The sequence below is a fragment of the Pristis pectinata genome, chromosome 3 (genome assembly GCF_009764475.1).
Source record: "Pristis pectinata isolate sPriPec2 chromosome 3, sPriPec2.1.pri, whole genome shotgun sequence".
NCBI lineage: Eukaryota > Metazoa > Chordata > Chondrichthyes > Rhinopristiformes > Pristidae > Pristis > Pristis pectinata.
The window spans coordinates 141,258,011-141,270,994 of NC_067407.1; the positions used below are offsets into that span (position 1 = coordinate 141,258,011).

General features: G+C 54.2%; 1 protein-coding gene across 4 annotated transcripts in view; it reads right to left on the reverse strand.

The window, feature by feature from the left end:
* Positions 1–1,171: 1,171 nt before the first annotated feature.
* The window catches only part of phactr2 (phosphatase and actin regulator 2), a 128,922-nt gene continuing 117,109 nt past the window's right edge, over positions 1,172–12,984 (reverse strand). For all 4 annotated transcript variants that reach the window (XM_052012684.1, XM_052012686.1, XM_052012682.1 and 1 more), the window contains 5 exons: positions 10,135–10,190; positions 7,853–7,914; positions 6,193–6,330; positions 3,720–3,796; positions 1,172–1,868 (listed from right to left, as the gene is read on the reverse strand). In XM_052012684.1, the coding sequence (XP_051868644.1) occupies positions 1,853–1,868; positions 3,720–3,796; positions 6,193–6,330; positions 7,853–7,914; positions 10,135–10,190 (349 nt within the window). In that variant the 3' untranslated portion in view covers positions 1,172–1,852. The remainder of the gene's footprint in view (positions 1,869–3,719; positions 3,797–6,192; positions 6,331–7,852; positions 7,915–10,134; positions 10,191–12,984) is intronic.

A 12,984-nucleotide genomic window follows, 5' to 3' on the forward strand; every position in this document is an offset into this window, starting at 1 on the left:
GGCATGGTAGAACTGTTTGAATAAAACCCTCTGCTGGGATATTTGCCACTCCCTGAAAGTGTTCCCTCTTTCTCCATCTCTTGACCCTCCTTCCCCCACCACTTCCAATAAAGGCAACACTGACACTTTGATGAACCCACGTCCGTCACCCCCTCTCTGCCAGAGTCCCCCTGGCTTGCCCTCGATGGATGCTGGAAAATGCTAGTGATCCGTTCGGTCCTCTTTGGGAAACTGGCCCTTACCAGCTCCGTGTGTTTCCATGTTGATGAGGAAAGGATCGCAGGGGCTCAGAAGCACGTCAGGCGGGTCCCAGCTCTCTCACGTCATCTTTCAACAAAAGATTGATGACAGCAAACCTTCTGTTGAACAGAAGGAGAGTTTGAAGCAATTGTTTGGGTGGTGGGGAGGAGTAGAGGATAATGCCAGCCCCTCTACTGCATGGTGGGGTCTAATGGAAGCTCACTGAGCTTCCTCCCCAGTCTCCCCCAACTGGGTAATATGCCAGTTTAGTCCCTGAGGTTTGGAGCAAAGGGTACCACCAAGATGGGAGACCCCCTCCCCTTGGGTGAGCGAGACCCCTGCACCAGTATAAGGCTGCTCTCTCGGGCTGGATTTACCCGGCGTGGCCCTCGCCCTTTGTAAATGGTCCCCAGGGTTTAGTGGGAGCCAAGGTTTGGGGGGAGGGGTGGGTGGGGGGGACGTGGGTGTGTGTGGAGGGGTCACGTACCCCCGAATCCCAGTCTCTGATCGCAGGAGGGGTGCTGTTGGGGGTGGGGGAGAATTCGTGCGTGACAGCGAATCCAAGCTGCCCATCTCCTGCCCCACCAGCTCTCCCAGTTACTGACCTACACAGACCCCGCCTCACTACAGCCCCCTGCAGAAACCTCCACTGCGTCAAAAAAAAACCCTCAGTCCACCTCCAAGGCTCTTCGCTGTAAACTCTGTGCAGAAATAGTAAAATTTCCTCTGATCCTCAGGGAACTGAGAGCAGAATTAAACTCCCTCAGGTAAAATATCACCAACATAAAAAATTAGCATGAACAAGTTGGAGGTGAGGGGAAAGAGAGAGAGAGAGAGAGAGAGAGAGAGAGAGAGAGAGAGAGAGAGAGAGAGAGAGAGAGAGAGAGAGAGAGAGAGAGAGAGAGAGAGAGAGAGAGAGAGAGAGGAGAGAGAGAGAGAGAGAGATACATAATAAGATACAAGCTCAGGCTAAAGACTTGCTTCTTGTTCAGTATGAACTTTACGCACAATTTGAGCGGTTTCTGCTTTGAGCCAGAGTCCACACCACTTTCCGTGGTGAATAGACAGCAGCAGTCACTTGATGTAGTTACACTGAGAAACAATAATCCCCTTGCCCATCTGGTATTGCTTCCTCAGAAGGGGAGCGAAATTGAAACCGGTTAGTAAATAGCAGGAGAAACGTTTCACCCCACCCCCCACCCCCCAGCTACGAGCTTCCACACAGCAGAACACGACACAAATGCACAACATCTGATTATGGATAACCTGTCTGCTGTCAGAGGTTAACACAGCTCTCTGGATCCACCTAATTCTCAAGGTTCAATCCTGTTTGATTGATATCACCTCCACTTTTCTCTTCAGCCACAACAAAAGAAGCCAGCCTGCTTCCACTGAGAAAGAATCTTTTAAAAAATACTTAGATATTAAAACCTCTTTTTTTTTTGTTTGTTTTGTTGTAGCACACGGCCAGCTCACTGAGCGCCAGCCACTGACACAGGAAGGTGCACAGAACACACGTCAAGTCCAGCGTAGCCTCCATTGTGATTCAACCAACGCACCGTCGTCGATACTCGGCGGGTCGAGTGTCTCGCAGAGCTCAGGGCTGGCTGCTTTATGGCCGGTGGAACCTGGGGGGAAAAGGTGTCAGAAGTCTCGTTAGTGGCAGGAAAACCCGTCTCCCCGATAAACAGTGACACCGAACAGAGCCAGGCAAGACGGGAAAGGAAGGGGAAGGCTGTAGACAGTCTCTAGAGGACCAGCAAGGGGTGAAGAGTTTTACCGAGGGGACCCCAGAGCTCAGCCCCTTGTGGAACAACCCACGGGCCAGAAAAACTCCAATAATCCGGCAAGAAACTGCGGAGAGTTGTGGACACAGCTCAGCGCATCAGGGAAACCAGCCTCCCCTCCATGGACTCTGTCTACTCTTCTTGCTGCCTCAGTAAAGCAGCCAGCATAATCAAAGACCCCACCCACCCCGGACATTCTCTCTTCTGCCCTCTCCCATCGGGCAGAAGATACAAAAGCCTGAAAGCACGTGCCACCAGCCTCAAGGACAGCTTCTATCCCACTGTTATAAGACTATTGAACAGTTCTCTAGTACGATAAGATGGACTCTTGCCCTCACAATCTACCTTGTTATGACCTTGCACCTTATTGTCTGCCTGAACTGCACTTTCTCTGTAACTGTGACACTTTATTCTGCATTCTGTTAATGTTTTACCTTGTACTACCTCAATGCACTGATGTGGTGAAATGATCTGTATGGATGGCATGCAGAACAAAGTTTTTCACTGTACTTCGGTACATGAGACAATAATAAACCAATTCCAATCTGATTGCTTGAAAACCCTGCTGGTCTCCCTGGCTCACTCATTGGTCTGGTGTGTTGGGGGGGGGGGATCCGGAGTGCGGATTGAGTGTGCGGCTGCAGCCAACAGCCGGGGTTCGGGTCCAGAGAACTAGGAGTCAGGAACCTGGGGAGGTTTTGCAGCTGGGATCGGAGTGCTTGTATATTGCCCTCTCTTTATATTCATTGGATTCAATTGATTCTACTTCTGTGAAGCAGGTAGAAAAGGCAAAATAAAATTGTGTTTGGATATTGGATTTTATTTTGTAGTGAAAGTTAACTTATGTTTGTAACGTACTCTGCTGCTACTGCAAAACGCATATGTTCATGGCAGTTACACCCTGAGTGTGCTTATGACGAGAAAATTGAACTGGAACTGTCTGGAAAATCCCAAAAATACCGAAATCCCAAAGGTGCCGGATTATTGGAGTTTTACTGTTTAAGTCTTGCTAGCGAGGTGGAAAAAGGGGAAAAGTTCTGGGATTGGGGGTGGGATTGAAAGAGTCAGAGGAATCGATAGGAATGTTGTGGGAGGGGTTCAGAAAGTTCCCTGTTTCCCAGGAGAAGCTGCAGCTCCCTCACACCGAGGACGAGTGACTCGCCTGCTGCTCTCAGCTGGGTTTGGAGCCTGCTGTCTGAGGAGGAGAGATGAGCGAGAGCTGTGGGAAGTCTCAAGTGCCTGTGGCTGACTCATGTTCCCAGGCACTGGGGGTGGCGAGAGCTGGCAGAGCGGTGTGAATTCAGCAAGTGTTGGTGGGGGGGGGGGGGGGGGGTGGTGGGATAATGTGGGAAGCCTGATGTCATTGTGTAGCATTAACTACCACAGGTCGGGGCTTCTGATGAACACCCCGTGGTGTCAGAAGGCGAGCTAAAGACAGTGGGCACAAGGCAGACAGGTTGTGGGCAAGGGGCAGGGAGTCAAGGGGAGGCGGGGAGGGAGAGGACTGGACACAGAAAGAGGGAAGGGAACAGTGGGAGAAACAGGTTAGAACAGGGGGGGGAGGTAGAGGAGGGGAGGGAGGGGAAAAGAATTTAGAGCAAGGGAGAGGGAGAAGAGACAGAGAGAGACAGAGGAATGTTCCACGGGATGGGCTGGGGGTGCGCACACAGAAGTGGATCATGTCCAGCTCACCTTGTTAAATGTCGGCTTTCTTCGTGGACTTCCATCTCTCTGCTTTTAAACTCGTTTAATTCTTTCCGTATTGCAGCCTTTTTAACAGGAGAGAAAGAGCAAGGTGTCACAGGAGTGAACACAGCAGGACACTACCTGCACCCGACTACTGACAGCGCACCGATCCCACAGCAGCCTCTCAGTCAGACCCGGCACGCTCCCCAGCTGGGGAATCGCCCCGGGCCCCCGAGATGCTCAGCCTCGTTGCCGAGGTAATCGTTTTCACACCATCAACCCCCTGATGTACCGTTCCCCAAAAACCCCTCCATCAAACAGGCCCACTCTGTGCAGTGTCACTGGCGCTGAAGGATCCTTTCAGTGCCATCACTGAGCACGGGGAGTTAAACCATTAAAATCCTTCTTCTCTTCAGTGTTATTTTGCTACCCTTCCTACTGTGAAAACCTGGGGAAGACTACTTGCAATGATATAGCGCTCAGAACATCCCAAAACACTTCACATCCAATGAGGTACTTTCGAGCTGGAGTCACGATTCAAGAGTGGGAAATTTGGAAGCCACTTTGCACACAGCAAGCTCCCACAAACAAACTGCAATTTGATTTTAATGAGGGTTGCATTTTGGATCCAGGATACTGGGGAGAATTGTCCTGCTGTTAGACAAATCAGGGACAACATTGCTTATATCCAGCCTCTATCCCACCATTGTAAGACTGTTGAACGGTCCCCTAGTACGATGACCTCACAATCTACCTCATTGTGGCCTTGCACCTTATTGTCTGCCTGCACTTTCTCTGTAACTGTAACACGTTATTCTGCATTCTGTTATTGTTTTCCCCTGTACTACCTCAATGCACTGATGTGATGAAATGATCTGTATGGATGGCATGCAAAACAAAGTTTTTCACTGTACCTCAGTACATGTGACAATAATAAACCAATTTACCTCCACCTACGAGGGTGGGGTAGGGCTTTTACTTTCTTGCCTCACCTGAGAGACGACACCTCAGGCAGTGTGGCACTCACTCTGCACTGCCTGAAGTCTCGGGGACTCTGGAGCTGGGCTTGAACCCTCTAACTCAAAGACTAGTGAGGTCCATTGAGGATGAGTGACTGAAGGGAACGGAACACCCACCCTCTCTGTGTACACCGAACACCTTCTAAAGGGCTGCGTCTATCCCGGTACAGCAAGCACCAACAACGCCATCCCGAATTCAGTCTCCCTGAACCTCTGGCTGTTCTAAATCCAGAGAATCCCATCAGGAAAAAAAACGCTCCTAAAATAAACTGCTTAATGAATCAGGAGGCGGGCTGGCCTCACTGGAATTAGTGCCAACATCCTGTGTTCACTGAGCTTCAGTGATCTGGGTCTGATATTGCCCCATCCTCCTCAACGTCTTGTCCCGATGCTGCCTCACCTCTCCCTCCACAACCTCCTCCGACATCCCTACGCTCTCCCAGAACTCCGCAAGCATGCCTGAAGTTGGTCGCTCCACCTCTGGTTGCTTCAGTCCTGCGCTCCAGAATTCCTCCTGTAAACCACTCCACCTCTCTCCCTCTCCTAAAAGCTCTTTCATCAAGCCTTGAGACCCCTGCCTCAATGTATCTGCATGTGACAGGGGCAATTTTTGTTTGATAAGTTGCCGTGAAGCACCTCGGGATGTTCTTGCTATATTTAATGCCCTATATTAAAGAGATTTAATTACTTCACAAGAGGCCTGGCAGAACAGCCTCTACACATCATCAACACTCTCTCGCTGCACATTTCACATTAAGAAGGTACAGGTGCAGATTTAAGAAAAAAAAACATAATATAAAAATAACTCCTTCCCGGCACTTTGGACCAATTACAAGCAGCAAGTTCTTTGCAATGTGTCACCATGGAGACTGCAGACCATGGGATCGATTACTCAGAAGCACAGCTTTTACTTGGTAGTCTGCTTCAAATCCACTGCTCACCCCTCTGGGAGGGACGGAGAGGGGGAGGGAGGGAGGGAGAGTGAGACAGAGAGACTGTCAGAGAGAGAAATATTGAGTCATCGAGACAGTCAGAGAGAGAAGCAGAGGCAGAGAAAGCGAGAGAGAGAGAAAGCGAGAGAGAGAAAGCGAGAGAGAGAAAGCGAGAGAGAGAAAGCGAGAGAGAGAAAGCGAGAGAGAGAGAGAAGCGAGAGAGAAAGCAAGAGAGAGAGAAAGCGAGAGAGAGAAAGAGAGAGAGAGAGAGTGGGGGGAACAGTTGCAGAGGGTGGGATAGAGTGTGGGCAGAAAGAAAAGAGGAGAACAAGAGGGGAGCGGGGGGGGACAGGGGGGTGGGAACAAGAGGGGAGCTGGGGGGGGGGGGACAGCCTGGATTTGAAGAAAACGGCCCTGATATCTGAGCAGGGGTCAGCCCCCCAGCGGAGGTCACAGCAGAGGTCACAGGGGTCAGCCCCCCCAGCGGAGGTCACAGCGGAGGTCACAGCAGCCGCTGCGGCTTCTTACCTTGTCAGCAGGCGTGAGCCGGGTCCAGGGCTTGTCGGCTCGCCGGTCGTAGTCCTGGGCCTCCGTCACCTCCACGTACTCGTTGAAGCGGAGGATGCGCCGAGCCTGCAGCTCCGCGACCGTCGGGCGAAGGCTGAGCTGTGAGGACACAGAGAGGATGGCTCGTCACTAACCAGAATCCCCTCGCTTCTAAATCCCTGTCTAGTGGGAGGTTCACAGGCCACAGACCACCGCTTACAGCAGCCACAGCCCTCCACAAACCCGATGGGCAGAATGGCCTTGCTCTGTACCGTGGGACTGATGACATAATCACTCAGTGCAGGGTGACAGTGCAGCGAGTCCCTACAACTTTCCCCCAGTACACGTGTCCAGAGAGCAAGTACTTTGGATTAACATCTCCCGAACCAACTGTGCCCCAAACCTCTCCTGCAGCAGAGAGCAGGGGGAGTGTGCCACTGTGAGTACCGATGCACCAATACTGGTCCCCAAGGGGTCTGCAGCCCCCTGCGGTGGTTTGCGGTGAGGTTTCAGCAGGCTGAGAGACTGAACCCACACTCAGCAGACAGGAGCTGAACTGCGCATTCAAATCATCTGCTCTGTGCAGCAGCCTGGCTCCTGGTCTCTGCTGGAGAGACGGCCCTTCATTTGAAAGTTGGGGGCTGGTTCCGCACGGGATGAAACAAGTTGCCTGTCTTTTCCTTAGTGAATTGGGGCTCTTTTCTGATGAGCCCGGGTTCGATTCCGGCCACTGTCTGTGAGGGGTTTGTACGTCCTCCCCGTGTCTGCGTGGGTTTCCTCCGGGTGCTCCGGTTTCTTCCCACATTCCAAAGACGTACGGGTTAGGAAGTTGTGGACATGCTATGTTGGTGCCGGAAGCGTGGCGACACTTGCGGGCTGCCCCCAGAACACTCTACGCAAAAGGTGCATTTCACTTGTGACTAATAAAGAGATCTTATATTATTCTCTCTTCCTGTCTCTCTCATACCCCTTAAAGCCATCAGACCACTGTTAGTGCTTGGTGCAGGGTCTGTCCACACTCTGGAAGTCAAGGCACAGTGGAGGGTGTGCAGGTGCACAGCAGACACCAGAATCCTTCTGAATGTCAACCCTCCCCACCATCGAGGACTTCAAGAGGCAGTGCCTCAAGAAGGCAGCATCCGTCACTAAGGATCCTCACCACCCGGGACATGCCCTCTTCACGTTACTACCATTGGGGAGAAGGTACAGGAGCCTGAAGACCCACACTCAATGACTCAGGAATAGCTCCTTCCCCTCCGCCGTCAGATTTCTGAACGGTCCATGAACCCGTGAACACTCCCTCGTTATTCCTCTTTTGCAGTATTTATTTATTTTTGTAACTTATAGTAATTTTATGCCTTTGCACCGTACTGCTGCCGCAAAACAACACATTTCACGTCATCTGAGTCAGTGATAATAATTCCAAAGGCCCGAGCCAGAACTGCCCCACTTCAGGCAGTCCAGCACTGACGGGTTGGGGTCTGGATACCACATCCCATGACCAGGCAGGGGGTCTCACACTCTGACCGAGAGGGTGCTTGGTGCCATTGAGCCAGAGGCTTGCTCTGGTGTCCAGCAGGAGCACTCCTACCGGTGGGGAAGAAGGGTCAGCGGTGCCGGCCAATCACCTCATGAGGCTTACCTTGCGAGTGAGCCTCCTCCTGATCTCCAGCCGTTCCTCATGTTCCTCCTCTTCATTCCGGTCTGTTTCCACAAAAGAGAAGACACAAGAAAGTGGGGGTGAGATGGTGAGTGCGGGGCAGGCGGGCAGCAGAGGTCTTCACAGGCGCCGCGGCAGCCACTGTGCGTGGGTTTCCCCAAAGAGGGGGAATCCCCGGCAGTGACGTGCAAGAGGTTGCCTCGGTGATGACATCACCGCGCGTGGCCCGGCGTGAACAGCTGCACGCTGCTGCGGTCAGGCAGGGGCACGCTGCAGGGGGAGGGGGCTTCCTCGCGCATCAGCAGGGACACCCACCCCTCAACCTCTCACACACACACACACACACACACACACAGAGACAGACAGAGACACACACACAGACAGACACACACACAGACAACACTGCATTTCACTGCTAAGAGCTAACAAGTAATGAATTCACACCCACTGACTCGTCCAGAAAATTCCCTGCAGGACATCAACATCTGACATTTGTAGAGCATCTTGAACATAGTAAAGCATCCCAAGGCGATCAACAGGAGAGTCATTGGATGAAGAAAAGAGCTACATTAGGCAGGCTGGCCAAAGCTGTAGGACCATCTGAGAGGAATGGGGGGGTGGGGAGAGGATCCTTGAGCTTGGGGCCCAGGCGATGTTGGTTATGAAAAAGAAACTCGGTCCCTCCCTCCCTCGCTCAGCCAGCCTTTGGGGATCTGGGTGTTTATCACAAATGCAAGAAACATCGAGGACCCACGGGAGCCAAGATCCAGCAGACGGTGCAGCCCTGAACTTCTGGCTCCGTCTCAGCGCCAGTCTCCTGTTCTACACAGGACGCGGTGATGGAAATCTCTGGGACACGACGGCAGAAAGAGGCAGTTCTGTCTCTCTTCTCTTCAGCACGTACAGAAAACCTTCTGCACCGCATTTTGTCTGGGTGGTTAATTACCCAGGAACCTCTAATCACCAAATGCTACAGCAGAGGGTGTTTGGCTCAGCAGACTTGTGCTGACTCCTTGAACAAGCTCCCTGCCTCCCTGTCCTTTACACAAACCTTCCTTTTCCAACGGCTTATTCAATTTCCCTTTGAAAGTTACGAATGAATTTGCATCCTTTGCCGTTTGAGATGGATTCTAACAACACAATGCGGAGAGGAAGAGCTCCTCCCCTTCAGTCTAAGGAGGACAACCCCCAGGGACTTCAGAACAGCTTCTTCCCCACCGCTGTCAGACTCCTGAACCAGTCCCCTCTCTCACACCCCCTTCCCGGTGGGGCTCCCGTGTTCTCCCCCCTCTTCCCTTATTGTCACTTCGTTTCTTTTTGCACCACCTCAGACTGCACTACAGGCTCTGCACCGTTCTGCCGTTTTGCTCTTGTTGCTGTGTTCATTACCCTCCACGTACACGGATTATTCTGCTAGCTCCACGCGAGCTAGGAATTTCATCGCACCCTGGTCTACATGACGATAAACTAATCTGAATTTGAATCCATGGAACTGAAGCCGAATCTTTCCTGCGACCACTCTGGGAAACCCAGGACCCTTGCCCGGAGCTCTGAGTGACCTTAGCGGTCCCCAGGTACACCGGCACTTTACAGCTGATGGATGCCATGGGATCCACCTCGCCTTTAGTGAAGTTCTAACAAATAAGGATAGCTCCCTGCGGAGGGTGTCAAAGCTCAGAGCATGGTGACCCACCCCTCCTTACTGAGGGGCGAGAGGCCTTGGGGGAGTGGGGGGGAGGGCTGGGGGGGGGGGTGGGGGGAGAGGGGAGTCTGGAAGTGGAAACCCCCGGCGCTGAAACAGTTACATGTCAGTATCAGCTGAGGCCTGACGTCACGGGGAAGCCTCGGTGACGCAGTGAGGGAGGTGGGATTCCGTCCGAGTGACTCCCACGCAGGGAGAGGGGGCGGATTCCCACTCCCACCCCCGCCACCCACCACCCCCAGCCTCGCTGGTGCTGCGGCAGGAGATGTGGGGGGGGGGGAACGAGAGAGGGGGGCATGTTTAATGCACCATGCAAGGGAAGGGTGCATTTTTTGCAACAGGACAGGTATCCAGTCTGAATAAACCAGGCGGCGCAGGCAGGCAGGCACCAGCTTCATTCCCCCAGTTATAAAACATTTCATTTTAAAGTTAATGCAGCGGGCTGTCTGAGGGGAGGGCTGTGACTTTCACCCAGATATGCACTGAAATCGGCAGAGAGAAGCGGCGGCTAAAGTCATCGGGTGCAAGCACACAGGACACCCCGCACATCCATGGTACTTACATCTTAAGATGTTCCTCTGTTCCAATTCTTCCAGCGAGGGTCTCTGGCTCAGCCGCCTGCCGAAGACAATAACAATGGAATAGTGCACCATGTTTAGACAGGGATCTCCGCTTTGTGCTGGTCCCGCGGGGCACAGACGGTGCTGGTGGCCGGGGTGAATCCTCCTGCAGCAGCTTTGCAGTGACTCACCGGCAACAGCCTGCCCTCGCTTTATATACAGTGTGCCAGCCGCTTCCGGAAGACGTGGAGGGAGGGGGGAAGAGGGGGAGAGGGGGAGAGAGAGAGAGATCTGCAGCAGCTTCGTAATGAGCTGGATCACATTATGCAAACACGTGCAGCTTCCCCCTGTGCTCCCTCCCCGCGGGCTTCACCGGCAATAAATGTGTTGAACAGTTAACCTTCAGGGGAAGCTGATTCCAACCCACCGCAGGCTGGTGCTCTGATGCATTTGTTGTAACGGGGCGTTCTGCCTCACTGGAGCCGGCCTCGTCCCCCGCCGGAGCTGGGGGGTCAGTCAGTGTCCGGGGGGTCAGTCAGTGTCCGGGGGGGATCAGTCAGTGTCCGGGGAGGGGGGGGGTCAGTCAGTGTCCGGGGGGTCAGTCAGTGTCCGGAGGGGGGGAATCAGTCAGTGTCCGGAGGGGGGGGGGATCAGTCAGTGTCCGGGGAGGGGGGGGTCAGTCAGTGTCCGGGGGGTCGGTCAGTGTCCGGGGGGGGATCAGTCAGTGTCCGGGGAGGGGGGGGGTCAGTCAGTGTCCGGGGAGGGGGGGGCCAGTCAGTGTCCGGGGGGTCGGTCAGTGTCCGGGGGGGGAATCAGTCAGTGTCCGGAGGGGGGGGGATCAGTCAGTGTCCGGGGGGGGGGATCAGTCAGTGTCCCGGGGGGGGGTGTCAGTCAGTGTCCGGGGAGGGGGGGGATCAGTCAGTGTCCGAGGAGGGGGGGGATCAGTGTCCGGGGAGGGGGGGGGTCAGTCAGTGTCCGGGGGGGATCAGTCAGTGTCCGGGGAGGGGGGGGATCAGTCAGTGTCCGAGGAGGGGGGGGTCAGTCAGTGTCCGGGGAGGGGGGGGGTCAGTCAGTGTCCGGGGAGGGGGGGGTCAGTCAGTGTCCGGGGAGGGGGGGAGTCAGTCAGTGTCCGGGGGGTCGGTCAGTGTCCGGGGGGGGGATCAGTCAGTGTCCGGGGAGGGGGGGGGGTCAGTCAGTGTCCGGGGGGGGGGATCAGTCAGTGTCCCGGGGGGGGGGGTGTCAGTCAGTGTCTGGGGAGGGGGGGGGTCAGTCAGTGTCCGGGGAGGGGGGGGTCAGTCAGTGTCCGGGGGGTCAGTCAGTGTCCGGGGAGGGGGGGGTCAGTCAGTGTCCGGGGAGGGGGGTCAGTCAGTGTCCGGGGAGGGGGGTCAGTCAGTGTCCCGGGGGGGGGCGTGTCAGTCAATGTCCCGGGGGGGGGTGGTTTCAGTCAATGTCCCGGGGGGGGGGGTGGTTTCAGTCAATGTCCCGGGGGGTGACAGTCAAGGTCTGGGGGGGGGGGGGGAAGAGTTGGTGACAGGCTGCGCCCTCCACACCCACCTCCCTCCATCGGCGGGGTCCTGTCCCCACAGTAGTCCCGGTCTCTCAGGTCACTGCTGGATCACCCCCCCCCCCTCAGGACAGCTCCCAGTGTGACCCCCACACCCGGGGGAAATGACTGCGGATGGCCGGGTTCACTACACCCGCATGTTCAAGCCCCTGGCCTGCCTCTCACTACACATGCCCTCACTCTGCCTCTCTCCTTTTCTGCCTCTCTCTCCATTTCACTGCCCAACTTCCCAACATTTCCACCATTCCCCACCCAACATAAACCCTCTAAAACCGCAGAAATGAGCTGTGAGGTTGGACAGACTTGGGTTGTTCTCCCTGGAGCGTCCGAGGCCGAGGGGAGACCTGACAGAAGTTCATAACATTATGAGACACACAGATAGACAGCCGGTATCTGTTCCCCAGGGTGGAGATGTCAAATACCAGAGGACATGCTTTTAAGGTTAGAGGGGGGAAGTTTAAAGGCGACATGAGGAGTTAATAAAGATATCTTATCTTATCTTACGTATTTAACCCTGGCAAAATGATGGACAAACTTGGGTTGTTTTCTTTGGAGCAGTGGAGGCCTGATAGAAGTTTATAAAATTATGAGAGGCATCAATGAGGTAGATAGTTGGTATCTTTCTCCCCACAGTAGAAGATAAGAGATAAGATTTCTTTATTAGTCACATGTACATCGAAACACACAGTGAAATGTATCTTTTGCGTAGGGTGTTCTGGGGGCAGCCCGCAAGTGTCGCCATGCTTCTGGTGCCAACATAGCATGCCCACAACTTCCTAACCCGTAGGTCTTTGGAACGTGGGAGGAAACCGGAGCACCCGGAGGAAACCCACGCAGACACGGGGAGAACGTACAAACTCCTTACAGACAGCAGCGGGAATTGAACCCGGGTCGCTGGCGCTGTAATAGCGTTACGCTAACTGCTACACTACCGTGCCTACCTAGAAGACATGCATTTAAGGTGGGGGGGGGGAAGAGTTTAAAGGAGATGTGCGGGGCAAGTTTTTTTACACAGAGAGCGGTGGGTGCCTGGAATGCGCTGCCAGGGTGGTGGTGGAGGCAGATACGATAGAGGGGTTTAAGAGGCATTTAGACAGGCACATGAATGGTCAGGGAGTGGAGGGATACGGACCGTATGAAGGCAGATGTAGGGTGGCAGGTTAATGGGCTGCTGTAGGTGGGTGTGCGTGAGAACCTGGGGGGAGTCAGGTCTCCCCTCAGCCTCCAACGCTTAAGGGAGAACAACCCAAGTTTGTCCAACCTCTCCTTATAGCTCATGCCCTCTAAT